Raw genomic sequence first — 18,794 nt, forward strand, 5'->3', positions numbered from 1 at the left:
AATTTTATGTTAATGCTAACCAGTAACTTCTGATGATCTAACAAAAGATCTTAATTCAGAAATAAACATTTATATACAGGGTAGGGTAGAATTATTTTTATATCATAGAATTATCTATAATGTAACCTAAAATTTTAACAAAGGCTACATCTTCAGTGGAGTTCTTGGCTTTTTAAAAATTGCATTACTGTTTTGTACATGTATGTGTGTATATACATATATATAGTTTATTTTTGAAACAGAGAGAGAGCATGAGTGGGGGAGGGACAGAGAGAGAGAGGACACAGAATCTCAAACAGGCTCCAGGCCCTGAGCTGCCTGCAGAGAACCCAATGTGGATCTCAAACCCACAAACTGCGAGATCATAACCTGAGCCGAAGTCGGACGCTCAGCCAACTGAGCCACTCAGGTGCCCCTATATATATTTTTTTTACAATGACTGTATGTTACTTTCAAAATTAAGGAAAAATTTACTAAAGTTATAGAAAAATAAATAGAACAATTAACATTAACTATATAACAGTAAAAATTAATAGAATAATTAAAATAGAAATGGACTTTGAATATAGAGGGGGAGGGGTGACAAAAGAAATAACTTTTAAAGTCAGATATATTATCAGATAAAGATATCATTAGCAAAGGAAATACACTAAAAATAAATTTGAATTCTGAAACTATAAAAAAGCAGATAACAAAATAAATAATTTAATATATATGACAGAAGGTTTAATATATGAGATACTAATCTTTTCTCAAAAACATCAGTGAGGAATGTAGTAAATGTCCCAACCAATATATACATAAAGGACATAAAGGGACAATTCACACAGGAGGAAATACAGGGAGTAAAAAAAAAGCATATGGATAATCTTCAACCTGGTTTATAATCAAACAAATGAAAATTACAACAGCAAGAAAGTCTCATTTTTTACATTTCCTTTTTCTTTTATTTATTATTATTATTTTTTTATATTTCCAGTATAGTTAACATGCAGTGTTATGTTAGTTTCAGGTGTACAATATAGTGCTTCAACAATTCTGTATATTACTCAGTACTCATCATGATAAGTGTATTCATTAATCCTCATCACCTATTTTCACCTGTCTCTCCACACACCTCTACTCTGGTAATCATTAGGTTGTTTTCTTTAGTTCATTGTCTGTTTCTTGGATGTTTTTTTCTCTCTCTCTTTCTCTTTCTGTCTCTCTTTTGGTTTCCCGTTGCTTGTTTGTTTCATATATAAGTGGAATTATATGGTTTTGCCTTTCTCTGACTTATTTCACTTAGCATTATAGTCTCTAGCTCAGTCTTTATTGTTGCAAGTAGCGGGATACAATTCTTTTTTTGTCTCGGTAATATTCCATTGTGTGTGGTATATAACCACATTTTCTTTATCCATTCATCTATTGATGGACAATTGGACTGCTTCCATTTTGGCTCTTGTAGGCAATGCTGTCATAAACACAGGGGTGCATCTTTGATTAATGTTTTTTTGTATTTTTTGGGTAAATATCCAGTAATGCAATTACTAGATTGTAAGGTAGTTCTATTTTTAACATTTTTAAAAGAAATTATTTGTAAATAATCTCTATATCCAACATGGGGCTCAAAGTCACAACGCCAAGATCAAGAGTTGCATGTTCTACTGACTGAGCCAGCCAGGTGTCCTATTTTTAACTTTATGAAGAAATGCCATACTATTTTCCATAGTGGCTGCACCAGTTTGTGCTTACACCAGCAATGCACAAGAATTCCTGTTTCTCCACACCTTCTCCAACCCTTACTGTTTTTTGTGTTTTTGATTTTAGCCATTCTGACAGGTATGAAGTGATATCTCATTGTGATTTTGATTTGCATATCCCTGATGCTGAGTGATTTTGAGTATCTTTTCATGTGACTGTTGGCTATCTGTATATCTTCTTTGGAGAAATGTCTATTCATGTCTTCTCCCCATTTTTTAAAATTATTTCTTTTGGGGAGATGTTGAGTTGTATAAGTTCTTTATATATTTGGATATTAACCCTTTAGAGATGTCATTTGCAAATATCTTCTCCAAATTATTCAATAGGTTGCCTTTTAGTTTTATTGATTATTTCCTTTTCTGTGAACAAGATTTCATTTTGATGTAATTCCATATATAAATCCCACCTGATTGTGGTAAATGATTTTTTTCAGTGTATTGCCAGATTTGGTTTACTTGTATTTTCTTGAGGACATTTGCATGTATATTCATCAGATATATTACCCTGTAGTTTTCTTTTTATGTAGTATCTTTATCTGGATTTTGTAGAAGATTAGTGCTGGCTATCTAGAATGAATTAGATGATTTCCTTTCTCTTCTATTTTTTTGGAATAGTTTGAGAATAGATCTATTAACCCTTCTTTAAATGTTTAATGGAATTAACCTCTGAAGCCATCTGGCTCTGGAGTTTTGTGGGCTGAGAGTTTTTTGATTACTGGTTCAACTTCATTGCTGGTAATCAGTCTGTTCAGATTTTCTATCTTCCTGATTCAGTTTTGGAAGATTCCATGTTTCTAGAATTTATCCATTTTTTTCTAGGTTGTCCAATTTTTTGGCATATAATTTTTATAATATTCTCTTACAATCTTTTTATCTCTGTGGTGTCAGTTATTTCTCCACTGTCATTTCTTTATTTGTGAATCTCCTCTCTCTCTCTATTGATTAATTAAGTAAGTAATTATGAGTCTGACCTTCAGTTTATCAATTTTGTTGATCTTTTTAAATTTTTTAATGTTTTATTTATTTCTGAGAGAGAGAGAGAGAGAGAGAAAGAGAGAGAGAGAGAGAGTGTGAGCAGGGGAGGGTCAGAGAGAGAGGGAGACACAGAATCTGAAGCAGACTCCAGGCCCTGAGCCATCAGCACAGAGTCTGCCACAGGGCTCCCACAAACTGTGAAATCATGACCTGAGCCTAAGTCGGATGCTTAACCGACTGAGCCACCCAGGCGCCCCTGTTGACCCTTTTAAAGAACCAGCTCCCAGTTTTATTGATCTTTTCCATTGTGTTTTTGTTTTGTTTTGTTTTTCTTGTTTTTGTTCATTTGCTTATTTTGTTTTGTCTTAATTTCTATTTTATTTCTGCTCTAATCTTTATTATTTCCTTCCTTCTACTGGTTTTGGGTTTTACTTGTACTTTTTCTAGTTTGTTCAGATGTAAGTTGATGCTGTTTATTTGGGATTTTTGTTGCTTCCTGGTTTAGGCTTGTATTGCTACAAACTTTCTTCATAACAGCTTTTGCTGTATCTCAAAGATTTTGGACAATGGTGCTTTCATTTGTGTGCTTTCCAAATTTTTTCTTGTGATTGATATCTAGTTTCATAGTGCCTGTGGTCAGAAAAGATGGATGGTATGATTCAGATCTGTTTGAATTTGTTGAGACTGGTTTGGGACCTAATATGTGATCTGTTCTGGAGAGTGTTGCATGTGCACTTAAAAAGACTGTGTACTCTGTTGTTTTAGGATGGAATTTTCTGCACATATCTGTTCCTATCCATCTGGTCCATTCAGAGCTACTGTTTCCTTGTTGATTTCTGTCTGGGTGATCCAGCCAGTGTTGTAAGTCAGGTGTTATCATTCCCTACTATTATTTTAGTACTTGTGGTTATTTTCTTTATATTTATTATTGACTGCTTTATGTATTTGGTTGCTCCCATCTTGGGTGCATAAATATTAAGAATCGTTACATCTTTTTGTTGGATTGCACCAAAAATGATTATATAGTGTCCCTTATTGTCCCGTTACAAGCTCTATTTTGAAGTCTATTTTGTCCAATATAAATATTGCTACTTCGTCTTTCTTTTTAATCAGTTTGTATGATAAATGTTTCTCTATTTTGTCACTTTTAGTATGCATGTTCCTTAAGTCTCAAATTAGTCTTTTCTAGACAGCATATAGCTGGGCCTTCTTCTTCTTCTTTTTTTTTTTTTATCATTTCTGTCACCCTATGTGTTCTGATTAGAGTGTTTAGTCCATTTACATTCAAAGAAATTATTGATATGTGTGTATTTATTGTTATGCCCAGATCGCGATCTCCCCAAAATCCCAAGACCACCAAGGAGTCCGAGTCACGTATGCAAAATCAAAGGGCGTTTATTCGGGCTTAAGCTCGGGCTCCCAGACCTCAACAACGCAGAGGATCCATGCTGAGAGCCCCGAACAAAGGAGGAGTAGGGTTTTTATAACAGTCAAGGCGGGAAAGGGGTGATGGGCGGAGACTACAATGTGATAGGACAGGGTGACGGCAGAGGTCGATGCGGCGCGGAGGGATTGGTAACTTTAAAAATAAGCGGGCCAGAAAAGTGGCGGGAACGTCCGGTCCTTTCCCAACCTCCGGTGATTGGTTCGGACAGGGGGAAGGGCGGTTGCTTAAGCCAGCCGAGTCGTGCCTCAGAAACTTGGGCCTTTTAATTTCTGGGGCCTTCTGAAGCCTGTCATGGCACTGGTTTGGTTCTTCATTTGTTACCATTTTTTTTACTTGTTTTACGTTGTTTTGTAGTTCCTCTTTGTTCCTTTCTTCTCTTGCTCTCTTATCATGATTAGTTGACTTTCTTTAGGGAAATATTTGGATTCTTACTCTTTTTTGCATATCTATTACTGTTTCTTATTTGTGATTATCATTTGGTTTGTATATAATGTATTCTGCACATAGCAGTGTATATTAAGTTGATGGTCGCTTAATTTTGAACCCATTTGTTAATCTTCTCTATTCCACATTTCAGATATTTGATTGTATTTCACTTTCTTTTATTTTGTGCTTCTGTTGACCAATTTTTACAGACATACTGAATTTTATTGCTTTTGTGCTTCTTATTTTTTCTTACTCTTTCTTCCCCACTCACATAGTACCACTTGAAATTTCTTATAGGACTGGTTTAGTGGTCATGAATTCTCTTACTTTCTTTTGTCTGTGAAACTCTTAATCTCTCCTTTTTTAATTTTTTTTATGTTTTATTTATTTCTGAGAGAGAGAGACAACAGGAGCAGGGGAGGGTCAGAGAGAGAGGGAGATACATAATCTGAAACATCTTAATCTCTCCTTCTAATCTGAATGATAGGCTTGCTGGATGGAGTATTCTTGGCTGTAGTGTTTTTTTTTTTTTTTTCCTTTCAGCTTTTTGTATCATGCCACTCCCTTCTTGCCTGCAAACTTTTTGTTGAAAAATAAGTTGATAACCTTATGGGGTTTCCTTTGTGTGTAACTATCTTTTTTTCTCTTGCGACCAGTAAAATTCTTTCTTCATCACTATTTACTGCCATTTTAATAACTATGTGTCTTGATGCGGATCTCCTTAGGTTGAATTTATTGGAAAATCTTTGTGCCCCCTTATTTTGGATCTCTGTTTCCCTTCCCAGGCTCAGAAGGTTTTCAGCTATTATTTCTTCAAATGTATTTTCTGCACACACACACACACACACACACACACACACACACACCCTTCTCCTTCCGGTATCCTTTTAATGCAAATGTTATTATGCTTGAAGATGTTGCTGAGTTCCCTAATTGTGTTCTCATTATGCAATATTTGTTTGTCTCTCATCTGTTCAGCTAGTTTCTTTCCATTATTTTATCATCCAGATCACACTGATACATGCCTCTCCCTCCTGTAGCTTACTATTTATTCTATATTGTGTATTTTTAATTTTATGCATTGAATTATCCACCTCTGATATGTTATTTTTTATCTCTTTGTTAGGGTTCTCATTGATGTCCTCCACTCTTTTCTCAACTCCAGTGAGTATCTTTTTGATCATTAGTTTAAATTTTCTATCAGGTGTATTACTTATTTCTGTTTTGCTTAGATCTCTTGCCATGATTTTGTCCTGTTCTTTCATTTCAGACATATTCCTCTGTCCACTCATCTTGTCTACCTCTCTATTTCTGTGTCTATATTTTAGGAAAATCAGCTATATATTCTGCTACATATTCCTATAAGTAGTGGCCTAATGAAAAAGAGATCTTGTAATGCAGTATCCCCTCTTAACTAGAAACTGGCACTTCAGGAGAGTATCCTATGTGTGTTGCTTTCACCTAGCTGTTGTGTCTAAATTGCTTTTCTTTTCAGTCCAGTCTTCTGCAGTGACTGCCTGTTGTGCTCTGTGCTTGCTCTCTGTGATGTTAGTGGATCTCAGGCAGGGCAGTTCTGAGGGGGCTTGCCTGAGGGGATCTTGGGGGTGGGGCAACAGTGTTAGCAAAATGTACAATGAGCTAGTTTTAGGCCAGATTTTCCAAAGGAGAGCACATAGTGGGGCTGGGGTTGTGGTGTATTTGCACTGAAGCCCAGGGCCCAGACCAGCAGACATGGAGTAAGTGAGTCCTTGAGAGAACTTGTTGACAGGGTATAGTGCTAGCACTTTGGGTAGCAAGTGTCTGTGCAGCACTACCTCCCACAGGTGGCCCTGTGTTTATACTGTAGGATGAACAGACTGCATCTGCCATCTTCATTCCCAGAGAAGTGCTCCAACAAGCTCCAAAATCCGTATAAACAGATCTCCCTCCTGTTGCCTCAGGCATTGTGGAAACTGCTTCTAATGTTACCTCACTGTGGGCTGCTATCTCTTGAAGAGTGGGGACTCAGCTATCCCTCTTCCTCCAGGCTCACCTAGTGCTGAGTCAACTGACTTTTAAAGCTCCAGGTTCCAAGTCCCCCTGGTTATACAAACTCGCAGAATTCAGCCCTTCTGGTTTTCAAAGCCAAACATTATGGGAATTTTTCTTCCCAATGTAGGCTACCTGGAGCAGGAGAGGATTTCTCTCCCCATTCTGTGCCTGCAGCTTGCTTCTTCCCTCCTATGGGGAGCTCCCTACCTCATGGTTTCTGCCTTGCCTAACCTGCAAGATTCTCTACATTTAGTTGTGGAATTTATTCTGCCAATCTTCAGATGTTCTCTAGTTTATTTACATGGATGTGAGTGGTAGCTAGTTGTAAACATGAAACAGGGTGAGCTTAGGGTCCTGGTACTCTGCCATGTTCCCAACCTCTCTCTCACCACATTTCCTAAGTGACCAAATAATAATGAAACTCCATACTGGCAAGAGTATGTGGGGATATTTTGTTGATGAAGTATAACCAGGACAATTTTTTCCTAGAAGTTTAGAACTCATACTGATGACTTAAAAATCTTATGCTTTGTGTCTCAATAATTTCACTTCTGGGAGTCTTAATATTCCTAAGGTATTGTGAGACTATGAATATATGGTCATTATGATGTTATATATTAGAAAAAATAAAGGTAATGGATATTTAGGTCAGAATTAACTCACTTTTTACTTGCTGGAATGCTATTAATTATTAAATTGGCCAGGAAATAAACACACTCCTGTACATATACACATACATATATAAACATGCATACATACATGCATTCACATATTACACACATATATAAGCACAGAAGTATATTTATATTATTATGTTAATTGTAAACATCAAGATGAAAATAGGTTATGTACTTTATGCTTACATTTATATGAAATATTTATGTGAAAACAAGACTAGATAAACTAGAAAGTATTACTACTTAGGTATTCAATATGCAACTGGAGAGTAATTCTAATTTTTTTTGTTTTTCTGAAATTTTGTAATCTGGTTATATTCTAATTTTTAGATAAATTAAATAAAGAAAGAAAAGAAGGAATAAAGAATGGGAGAGAAGGGGAGAGATAGGGAGATTTATGTTGTACTCCAGTAAACATAATATTGATGTGATTAAGTGAATTTAAGATGTGACCCTAATGAATAGTTTGAAGAAGGCAAGAAGGGTTATCTGTGATCATTAACTTCGCTCTAAACAAAGAACATTAAAAATATTCCTTTTATTTTCTCATAAAAAAGACAGTTTTGTTTCTATGTATTTTTCCCCTTTATATTTCTAATAGAGAAAGTATCTGTGTATAGAAACAGAGCTCTAACACTGAAAATATGCAGGCATCAGGGATAATAGAGAACTATGTTGCGGAAAAAAATAGTGACTTGGCTATTATTCCAAATCATCTACTTCCTTTAGTTTGTGGCATTTTCTGGAATTTGTGAGTCAGGTAATCGACCCTAGCTTTGCATTTCTAAGTGTATCCTCCCAAGTGAATTTAGCTTTTATGACAGCTCTCCGAATCTATGGTCCTTGAGCCCATATGAATTAGCACTAAAAATGTGTTTATAACTTCAGAGTAAAATAAGATTATATACTTAAAGTGTAATATAAGGCCTTTTCACTTACCAGTATCCTTCAGTTTCTTAACACATCAAAATTACAGGCTTGTATATATGCATGGGCTGGGCACAACCCAAGACTGTGTCTGAAAATCGTCCTGTGAGTTTCACATGAAGAAAGTATATTTTGTGATATCTAGAAGGAAAATATGTCACATACAGTTAGGGTTAACATTAAAAAAAAAAGTTCAGTAAATTTCAAAAAGCCATTTGAAAAGTATACTAATACATTTCAAAAAATTAGTATTATTTGTCCAGTCACACTTAGGATATTTCTTGGCATGTATACATATATACATAAGTATCTATACATATATGTATATGCCAAAGTGATAGATATATGACTTTACTTATTTATATAGTTATAATTTTAGTTAGAGATATATATCACATCCTCTACTTGTACATATTATTTTATGGCTCTGGACAAATAGCTTAAATTTTATGTTTCTCAGCTTTTGCATAAAGTGCCTAGAAGAGTGTGTGCAAATAAAAGGGTATATAAGTATTCATTGTTCTTGTCATTACTATTTTTTATTGCCACGATATGTTGACTTTTTTTAAATTAAATATTACAGTTTGGAAATTTGTTGCATAATGGCCAAAGCATCTTTTAATATAGAATAATACATTTCAGTGTAAGTAATACCTTACATTTCAATAGAAAGAAAATCATATTATTTAAATTTATTCTCATTAGATATTAAATCAGAAAAATTAAAAAAATAAATATCCATGGTTTTAAGGTTAATAAATGGCATATTTGGGCTTAAGTTCTAATTTTGGCATTTCTTCCCAGATACTCCATTGTGACTTTTTAATCTGAATTTACTTTTTAATTAACTATTTAAAGATATAATTTTATAAAAGTAAAATCCTAAATAATTCTGGAGGCAGAAGACCCATAAAGACAATTGAATGTTTTTACTTGAAATCAGTATATCCAACTGTGTTATAAAAATGAAACTAATGATAATTTTGTTTATTTAAATCTATAATCTCTTGCTTGATACAGTGGCCAGGCGTTGAAAGTGAAATAGTTGTAAAATGTAAATTATTGAAGTATATGTTAGGGAGAAGTGATGGTGTTCAGGCTTATCAAACATGTGGCAAATAATTAATATGTTTCAGGGACTATAATTTCAGATAATGTGGAGAATGTTTAAATCATTCCCAAACTATTTGTGTGATGAATTATCTGAGATACACTGCTTGATAGAGCTTCTTAGAAATACATGAACCCTATTTCTATGATACCTTGATAGCAATAGGAGAATGTGGTTACTTGGCTTGAAACCTGGATCTTATTTTTTTTTTAGGTGTATTTATTTATTTATTTTGAGAGAGAGAGAGGGAGAGAAAGAATCCCAGTCAGGCTTCATGATTTCGGTGCAGAGCTTGACTTGGGGCTTGATCTCACGATCTGTGAGAATATGACGTGTTCTGATATCAGGAGTCAGATGCTTACCTGACTGAACCAACCAGGTGTTCCCCTCTGTCTTACTACTGATAACAAAAGTGAGACTAACAGACAGAAATTATAGTTTGGCAGGTTTATACATAATATAAAAAAGCTATCTCTAATTGCTCAAGTTTCCCAAAAAGGAACCAGTTTACTCATAAGGTAAATCCCTATTGTAGAATGTGTGACCGAATGCTTCATGTCCTCTCTGCAGAGATGTTCTAGATTAGGCTCTGACTAAAATGGTGTAGTTGGACTAGGCCCTTTAACTCCAAATTCTAACTCTAAATTCTAGTATTCTAACACAGTAGATATTAGTCAGAATATAGTCAAGAAATACTCCTTAATTGGTTTGATAGGCATCAACAAAAATGATTGTTTCTTTAAACCTCTTTAAGAATTTAATAGTAATAAGAAGTCTCAATAATCGGTAGTGCTCTAAAGTTTTTGAAATAGTTGTTCGCACATTATCTCACTTAATATATGTTTTGAAATTCATTAATTTTAATTTTTATATCCAAACTTTCTATTTACTTCTTCTAATTCATGTATTTACAACTTTACCAAAATTTGAGCTGAAAATATGCAGTGTTCACATTTTGGCATTGGTTTTAGAATCTTTCAGACATTTTGACTGATTTTTTCCCCTAGAATATAGTGGAAGTTCTTTCATTCAATACTTTCATGGCTGACATTTATTGATTCATTGAAAAAGTTATTTTTAAGTGAGAAATCTTAAGAATGATGTATATATACCTAATTTTTATGTATCAATCTATCTATATGAATCAGTGCACATTTATTTACTGTATTTGGGGTCTGTTGATTGAATTTCCACATATGCCATCTTCCTTGCATTAGTCACATTCAGGTGATTTGCACTTTTGTTCATTTCATAGTGGGACATAATTCAAGAAACTTCTGAAGCAGTCTGAATGAAAAATGCTTCTGGACCCCCCTTTCCCTCTTCCCTAACCATATTGTGTATCCGTAAGAAATGCTTCAATTGCAAATAACCAAACAAATCTTCCTATAGCTTATGTAAATTCCCTCCTCCTTTTTCCTTCCCTTTTTTCATCTTTCCTTTCTTTCCTAAATTCATTCCTTCTTTTCATTATCTTATTAAAGAAGTTTGGGGATACATGATGGGTGGCATTAGGATAATCATATTCTTTCTGAACTCCTTCTGGCCTTGACCCTATAGTCAGTCATAAATGGGTGTCACAGGTCCCAACATTAGGATCATGTCCTAAAGGCATCTTCCCTCCTTATGAGGAAAGCAAAGGTTTCTTACTTTCTACCAACTAATGAATGTGCATGTCTCATTGACCAGAACGGTGCCAGATGACTATATTGGTTTGCTAGTATTTTAGCTGACCCAATCCTGTAAGGCCTTAGAATGGAGAATAGTCTGGGAATGGCTAGAATAGTCTGGGAATGGAGAATAGTTAGCAAAGCAGCAATATCTGTCAATCCTATCTTTTACTAACTTGTCTTTTCTGAACTATTCTAAAGGACTTAATTTTCATAGATTCAACTACTTTTTGGTACTTGTTTTTTATTAGTATTTGTAGAAATTAAGTTGCATAATTATAATATTATATACAATGGGAAAATGAATGTTTTGAGAATAAATACAAATTGATTTTGGCAAGCATACAGCTCACTGATAAGATCGGAAGTGCATGGGGGCACCTGGGTGGCTCAGTTGAATAAGCATCCAACTTCAGCTTAGGTCAGGATCTTGCCATTCATCAGTTCAAGCCCCAAATCAGGTTCTGTGCTGACAGCACAGAGCCCGGAGCTGCTTTGGATTTTGTGTCTCCCTCTATGTCCCTCCCCTGCTCATGCTCTGTCTCTCTCTGTCTTTCAACAATAAAGGATGTTAAAAAAAAATGCGTGGATATATTGCAGAATAATACTAGTTGGAAAAACGCATTGTTTCCTGAAGATCAGTTGAATATATCTTAGAGAGAAACTTGTAGGTAATCCAGGAAGGGATTAAGTTGTGACTGGCTAAAAAAGTTAAAATGACCATTGCTAGAGTAATTTTTCATCATCAGCAATATCACATAATTATATTTTTAAATATGTTTAATATGTATATAGAGAGGCCTGANTAATATATAGTATATTATAATTTAATATAACATATTAATATATAATAGCAGTTATTTAATAATATAATTTAATATATATATATTTTAATATTCACTCCAAAATCCCTAATTTATGTCCAGAGAAATGCAAAATAGACAATTCCACTTATCCATGGGTTCTGTAAAGGTCTCACCTATATCTTGTTCAACTTGTGTCTCCAGTAGGCAGCATATATCCAGTACATGAAAAGTTCTCATTAAAAGTTGCATTGAATAATTGAGTGATGATGATGATGAAGATATTAAAATACTATATTCTGTGATATGGTACCGTATTAGTAAGAATCTAAAAGAATTTATTTTTATCAATTTCATATTTATAAGTTCTCTGTTGGAGTGAAACAGTTATCACTCTCATTTGTCAGATGGAAAGTCTACTTTGGTTTGGCATTCTAGGATTTGGCATTGTTTGCTAGGCAAGTAAATGCCAAAAACTACCCATTTCCTGTATAATCAAATTCTCCTGCACATTACTAACAATCCTGGATTGTTTGGCAGATTGCAGAGAAGGACTACAAAAGCCAAAGACAGCAAAAATATAACTTTTCATGGAATACATAATAGTAAAAGCAATAGACTGTAAATATTTAAGTGGGAGAAAATGTTGCATGCTTTTGTTGTTAGAGACCAGAAAACTTGTGTCATTTCCTTTTACAAATGAAAGAGCTTCCTATTTCTGTTTGTTAACAGCTGGAACTGCCATTACTTGTTACTTTTATTTTGTTGTTCCCATACTCTTTATAGCTTGAGGCAATAATTCACTCAATTTATGTGAAATAGTTGCATCACCATTTTGGTTGCTCTCTATATATTCATGAGGTTTCGTGAAGTTGTTCTAATTATTAAGAATTTTTCCCCCTACATTATATGGGATTAAGGTAGTTTGAATTTCAGATTACCTAAATTCAGGGTAGGTCATATGCATAACATTAAAGCTTTTATTCATAGTCTTTGTAGGATTGCTATATGGATATATTTAAAGTTGTCAAAGTTAGTCATTCTGTAACATTATTCTTATTTTGTGATGAAAGAGTTTATAATGTGTCCAGTGATAAATTTTATATATCTAATAGATATCAGTAATAATTTTAAATGTTCTAGATTTACAATAATGCCTTTACTTCTAGTTCTTCCAGAAAGCCATGCTACATTTTTCAAACCATAAAGCTTTATATAGCTGACACCACCCAAACTATTCAATGGTTATCCATATGCTCTAACATTTAACTTCGTACTTAAATGCTGGTTGCTCTGGGCAACAGCACAACTAATCAATTGTAAATTGCTTACCTTGGAATAGAATTTTCTTTAATATTGTCACTTTTCTGGACATTGCCATGCCTAAGAATGTTATAATTAAGAACTTTGAGAAATTTGAAAATACATTTTATAATTCATGTTTTTTTCTATTGTATATTTCTGAAGTTAATTGGTAGCAATATAGTGTGATGGTAACAGCTATTAAAGAGATGGTATTCATGAAAAAAACCTTTCCATAAGATACAAAAGAAGAGCTTAATGACAAGTACAGTTTTGAAAATAAGACATGCAGGGACCTGGGTGACTCAGCTGGTTAACCTCTGACTTTGGCTCAGGTCATGATCTTATCGTTTGTGAGTTCGAGCCCTGCATTGGGCTGTCAGCTGTCAGTACAGAACCCACTTCAGTTCCTCTTTCCTCCTCTCTCTGCCTCTCCTCCCACTCACTCTCTCTCTAAAAAAAAAAAAAAAAAAAAGGTAAAAAAAAAAAAAAAAAAAAACNACCCCCCCCACCACCTCTCTCTCAAAAAAAAAAAAAAAAAAAAAGTGTAAAAATAAAATATGAAACTCAAATATATAGCTCTCTAATTCCTCTTAATTTCTTGAATTCTATCAGTTAAAAGAACAAAACATTTATCTCAGTCCTCTACATTTGGACTTTTTGTTTTGCTTGATATTTGGAAATTTCATCAGCTTGACCAGAAAATCTGTATGTGGGAAAAACATAAGAAATTGACTGAAATGTCTGATATAGAGCCATAATCGGTCTCTATTGTACTATCTCTCACGAATGTTGAAAGAGGCAATTAACAATTGAGAGGGACCATATAAGGTGGTTTTTGGAGCTGATGCATCAGAATTTCCTGGAGTGTTTATTATAATATAAAAAAATCTGTGCCCACCTCTCCCCTAGAGATTTAATTTAGTACAGCTGAATATACCTGGATATTTACCTTTGTATGTGCATAATTTAATCTTAAGCATAGTAAAGGTTTGAAAAATACTGACATATGCATTCTCCATTTCTCACACATTTTTTTCATATTAAATACCTAGGAAATAGCATTAGATTTGTATCCACTTTGAAATATCCTCATTCATAGTTTAAAACTATAATATGACCATGAAGGACACTTTCTGAACATGATATAAAACAACTCTTCAACACATTATATATTATATCACTCAGTGTTTTTGTGCATACAAATAAAAACTTGTTTTAGAATTACATGAGGATATTTCTATTAAGGCTGAAAAATTATCATTTTATCACATAATAAGAACTATGTAATTCATGTCTCGTGTATATTTTTTCTTTGACTCTACAGAACTATGTTAGGCAATGATCTCCAATGATCCCTGCCTCTTGGCATTCATGCCTTTTTGTAATTCCCTTTTCTTTGCATGTAACTAATAACAGGAAACAGCATGAGTGCTGGGATTTTGATATTAGGTTATAAAATGACTGTAGCCATCATTTTTGGNGACACCACCCAAACTATTCAATGGTTATCCATATGCTCTAACATTTAACTTCGTACTTAAATGCTGGTTGCTCTGGGCAACAGCACAACTAATCAATTGTAAATTGCTTACCTTGGAATAGAATTTTCTTTAATATTGTCACTTTTCTGGACATTGCCATGCCTAAGAATGTTATAATTAAGAACTTTGAGAAATTTGAAAATACATTTTATAATTCATGTTTTTTTCTATTGTATATTTCTGAAGTTAATTGGTAGCAATATAGTGTGATGGTAACAGCTATTAAAGAGATGGTATTCATGAAAAAAACCTTTCCATAAGATACAAAAGAAGAGCTTAATGACAAGTACAGTTTTGAAAATAAGACATGCAGGGACCTGGGTGACTCAGCTGGTTAACCTCTGACTTTGGCTCAGGTCATGATCTTATCGTTTGTGAGTTCGAGCCCTGCATTGGGCTGTCAGCTGTCAGTACAGAACCCACTTCAGTTCCTCTTTCCTCCTCTCTCTGCCTCTCCTCCCACTCACTCTCTCTCTAAAAANTCCCCCCCCCCCCCCCCACCCTCTCTCTAAAAAAAAAAAAAAAAAAAAGTGTAAAAATAAAATATGAAACTCAAATATATAGCTCTCTAATTCCTCTTAATTTCTTGAATTCTATCAGTTAAAAGAACAAAACATTTATCTCAGTCCTCTACATTTGGACTTTTTGTTTTGCTTGATATTTGGAAATTTCATCAGCTTGACCAGAAAATCTGTATGTGGGAAAAACATAAGAAATTGACTGAAATGTCTGATATAGAGCCATAATCGGTCTCTATTGTACTATCTCTCACGAATGTTGAAAGAGGCAATTAACAATTGAGAGGGACCATATAAGGTGGTTTTTGGAGCTGATGCATCAGAATTTCCTGGAGTGTTTATTATAATATAAAAAAATCTGTGCCCACCTCTCCCCTAGAGATTTAATTTAGTACAGCTGAATATACCTGGATATTTACCTTTGTATGTGCATAATTTAATCTTAAGCATAGTAAAGGTTTGAAAAATACTGACATATGCATTCTCCATTTCTCACACATTTTTTTCATATTAAATACCTAGGAAATAGCATTAGATTTGTATCCACTTTGAAATATCCTCATTCATAGTTTAAAACTATAATATGACCATGAAGGACACTTTCTGAACATGATATAAAACAACTCTTCAACACATTATATATTATATCACTCAGTGTTTTTGTGCATACAAATAAAAACTTGTTTTAGAATTACATGAGGATATTTCTATTAAGGCTGAAAAATTATCATTTTATCACATAATAAGAACTATGTAATTCATGTCTCGTGTATATTTTTTCTTTGACTCTACAGAACTATGTTAGGCAATGATCTCCAATGATCCCTGCCTCTTGGCATTCATGCCTTTTTGTAATTCCCTTTTCTTTGCATGTAACTAATAACAGGAAACAGCATGAGTGCTGGGATTTTGATATTAGGTTATAAAATGACTGTAGCCATCATTTTTGGGTGCTCTCTCTTTCTCTCATTCTGAGGGAAGTCATAAGCCATGTTTTAATGTGCCTGTTGAGAGGCCCACATGACAAGAAATTGAGGGAGGTTTCTAGCCAATAGCCAATAGTGAGCTGAGGCCTTTGTCCATCTGCCCACAAAGAACTGGATCTTGCCAACAAGCATGGGAGTGGGCTTGGGAACGACAACCAACCCCAGTCATGCTTCAGATAAGATCACACCCCTGAGGAACACCCTGACTACAACCTTATAAAGAACCTGGAGTCAGAAGCCCCAACTAAGCCATGCTCTGATTCTTAACCCACAGGAAGTATGAGATGATAGTATTTGATGTTTTAAGTTGCTTAGTTTTAGGGTAGTTTGTTTTGCAATAGTTGAAAACAATGTAGAAGCCACAAGATTCATTAATCACCTCATTCCAGATTCTAGTATCATGATTTCCTTTGCTTTCTATGTGATCTCTGATTTTTCTTCATAAATACTTTACTTGAATTATCATAGATGAGTTTTTATTTTAAACCACTTAGTCCTTTAAAAACAAATAAGCTTTACTAAGAGTAAAACAAAAATTGCAGAAATTCTTTGTGCATAGCAAGTTCAGCCCATGTCCAATTTCTGTCACTCAATTTGAATCATGATGGCAAAATCATTTTTTTATTTGAGAATTCATCATATTCTTTGTGAGAATATGATGTGTAAACCAAAATTTAGGTATCCTTCATAGAACTCGAGCACTAGAATACTTTTAAAATATTCTAGAAACCAGAACTTTTGTTTCATAGATGAATTATCTTTGGTCTGTAAGAAGAAATAAAAGATGAAGTGGTTTACGCAAGATGAAACTACTGCTTGAACTGGGATCTAATGACTCTTTTCTAGTGCTCCTTTGATTCTTTGATCAAAAGAAATTTACTGGGTGGTAGAAGTGAATGTTCAGAAGACTTTTGGGAGATGAGCAATATCTAGCCTGGACTTGAACTATGTCATGGATAGCTTCCAAACTCCATTTTTGCTAATATTTCAAAACTGTTCTCAAATTTCCCATGGCTTTATAAGCTACCGAGGTCCTGTGTACTTCACTGCTCTCTATGTATCTTACTGCTAAACAACATTTAACCAAGTTTCCAGGGTCTGCCTTTTCTATGATGGCATCTGTAAAGGTGTTGTGCTACTAGTCTTCCCTAGGAGCAGACATTAATAATGTTAGTTAATAGCATAAATAGGATTGCATTTTGGATTTATTATATAGAGAGTGCTTTGGATTTATTTTTGGATAAGCACAATGGAAGGAAGATTGAGATAGAGACACTATTCTATAATTAAAAAAAACAAAACAAAACAAAACCAACTCCTTACATAAAGAGCTATGTTTTTAGCAGTTGACTAGTTTCAAGACTCTGAGGAAAGTATTTTACATCATGGTGTTACTGTGAATGGAATTTTAATGATATAACATGTAACAAAGTATTTTTAAAAATGTTTTGTAATGTTTATTTAATTTTGAGAGAGAGACAGAGGGAATATCCCAAGCCCTGACCTGGGGCTCAGTCTCATGAAACGTGAGGTCATGCCCTGAGCTGAAATCAAGAGTTGGACATTTAACCAACTGAGCCACTCAGGTGCCCCTAAAAGGTATGAACTGTTTCTCTAGCACTAAGCAATGTATCTCATTTATATCAATTACCTCTTTTTGAAAGATAGAAGTTGGGTTTATTTTGGCCTAAAATAAATTAATTTCCCCCATCTTCCTGTTTATTTTGGAATCACTGATTACTTTTCTTGCTAGTTTTATGTAAGTGTGTGAAATTTCTGGAATATCTCTCTGTTATACTTGTCAGTGGAGTTGTTATACAAATAAATGCCAGGGAGTCAGAGATTTGCTTCCATATCACCATGCACTATCGGAGACATTACTCTCATTTCTTGTTTTAATAATCTTCCTCCAAACTCCTAGGTTTAAATGAAATCAAAGTAGGTTTAGAGCTCAAGGACAGAATAAGTCACTTCAGGAAAGTGGGACAAAGGAAATCAGGGACTCCATATGGAATGTTCAGACTGGCCACTATCTTTAAAATGTCAGTGCTGTATAAAAAAGCTTTGTAAGCCATCAATCAACGATGGCTCTAGAAACAGGCAGGTGGCTATAGAAATTTGTATTTTTTCACTAAGCCTTAGAAAATTGTTTTCTAAGTAAGCTGAATTTGACAACACGTATGCAGGTGTATATATTTAAGAAACTGAAAAAGAAATGGAGGAGGAATTTCTAGTAAGATCTTAGTAGTTAGTGGAACAGTAGTCCATTGTTTTCCTAAATAGTAGTAGAGTCAAATGAAACAAAAGTCTGTATATTTATTTTATTCTTATGTTGAAATTTGACTTATTTACTACAACAGGCAAGATTTAAATCTGGCTTTCTTATGTTTTTCTTTGTTTGAAACAAGATTAAAAATCAATATGTTTCTCTTTTGATCATGACAATCATTTATAATCCTATGGCAGTATCCATTCATTTCAAAATAAAAACATAAAGCAAAGCCTCTGGTTTTCAAGAAAAGAGGAGTCTCAAAAAGAAATGGCTATAGGTCCTTAATGGTGTAGGAAAGCTTTGCATAGTAAACTATCTGCAATAGTAAACAGATTTTCTTAGAATGGAGGCCTGTCCTTAGTT

At 34.1% G+C, this 18,794-nt stretch overlaps 1 protein-coding gene across 1 annotated transcript in view; it reads left to right on the forward strand.

The window, feature by feature from the left end:
* Window positions 1–3,483: 3,483 nt before the first annotated feature.
* LOC144225293 (inactive N-acetylated-alpha-linked acidic dipeptidase-like protein 2) overlaps window positions 3,484–18,794 on the forward strand; it is a gene marked incomplete at its 3' end in the record, with an annotated part of 388,961 nt that continues 373,650 nt past the window's right edge. The window contains exons 1-2 of the mRNA XM_077756473.1: window positions 3,484–3,578; window positions 5,717–5,754. Coding sequence (XP_077612599.1) covers window positions 3,484–3,578; window positions 5,717–5,754 — 133 coding nt within the window. The remainder of the gene's footprint in view (window positions 3,579–5,716; window positions 5,755–18,794) is intronic.

The sequence above is a fragment of the Crocuta crocuta genome, unplaced genomic scaffold, assembly GCF_008692635.1.
Source record: "Crocuta crocuta isolate KB4526 unplaced genomic scaffold, BGI_CrCroc_1.0 scaffold496, whole genome shotgun sequence".
Lineage (NCBI taxonomy): Eukaryota > Metazoa > Chordata > Mammalia > Carnivora > Hyaenidae > Crocuta > Crocuta crocuta.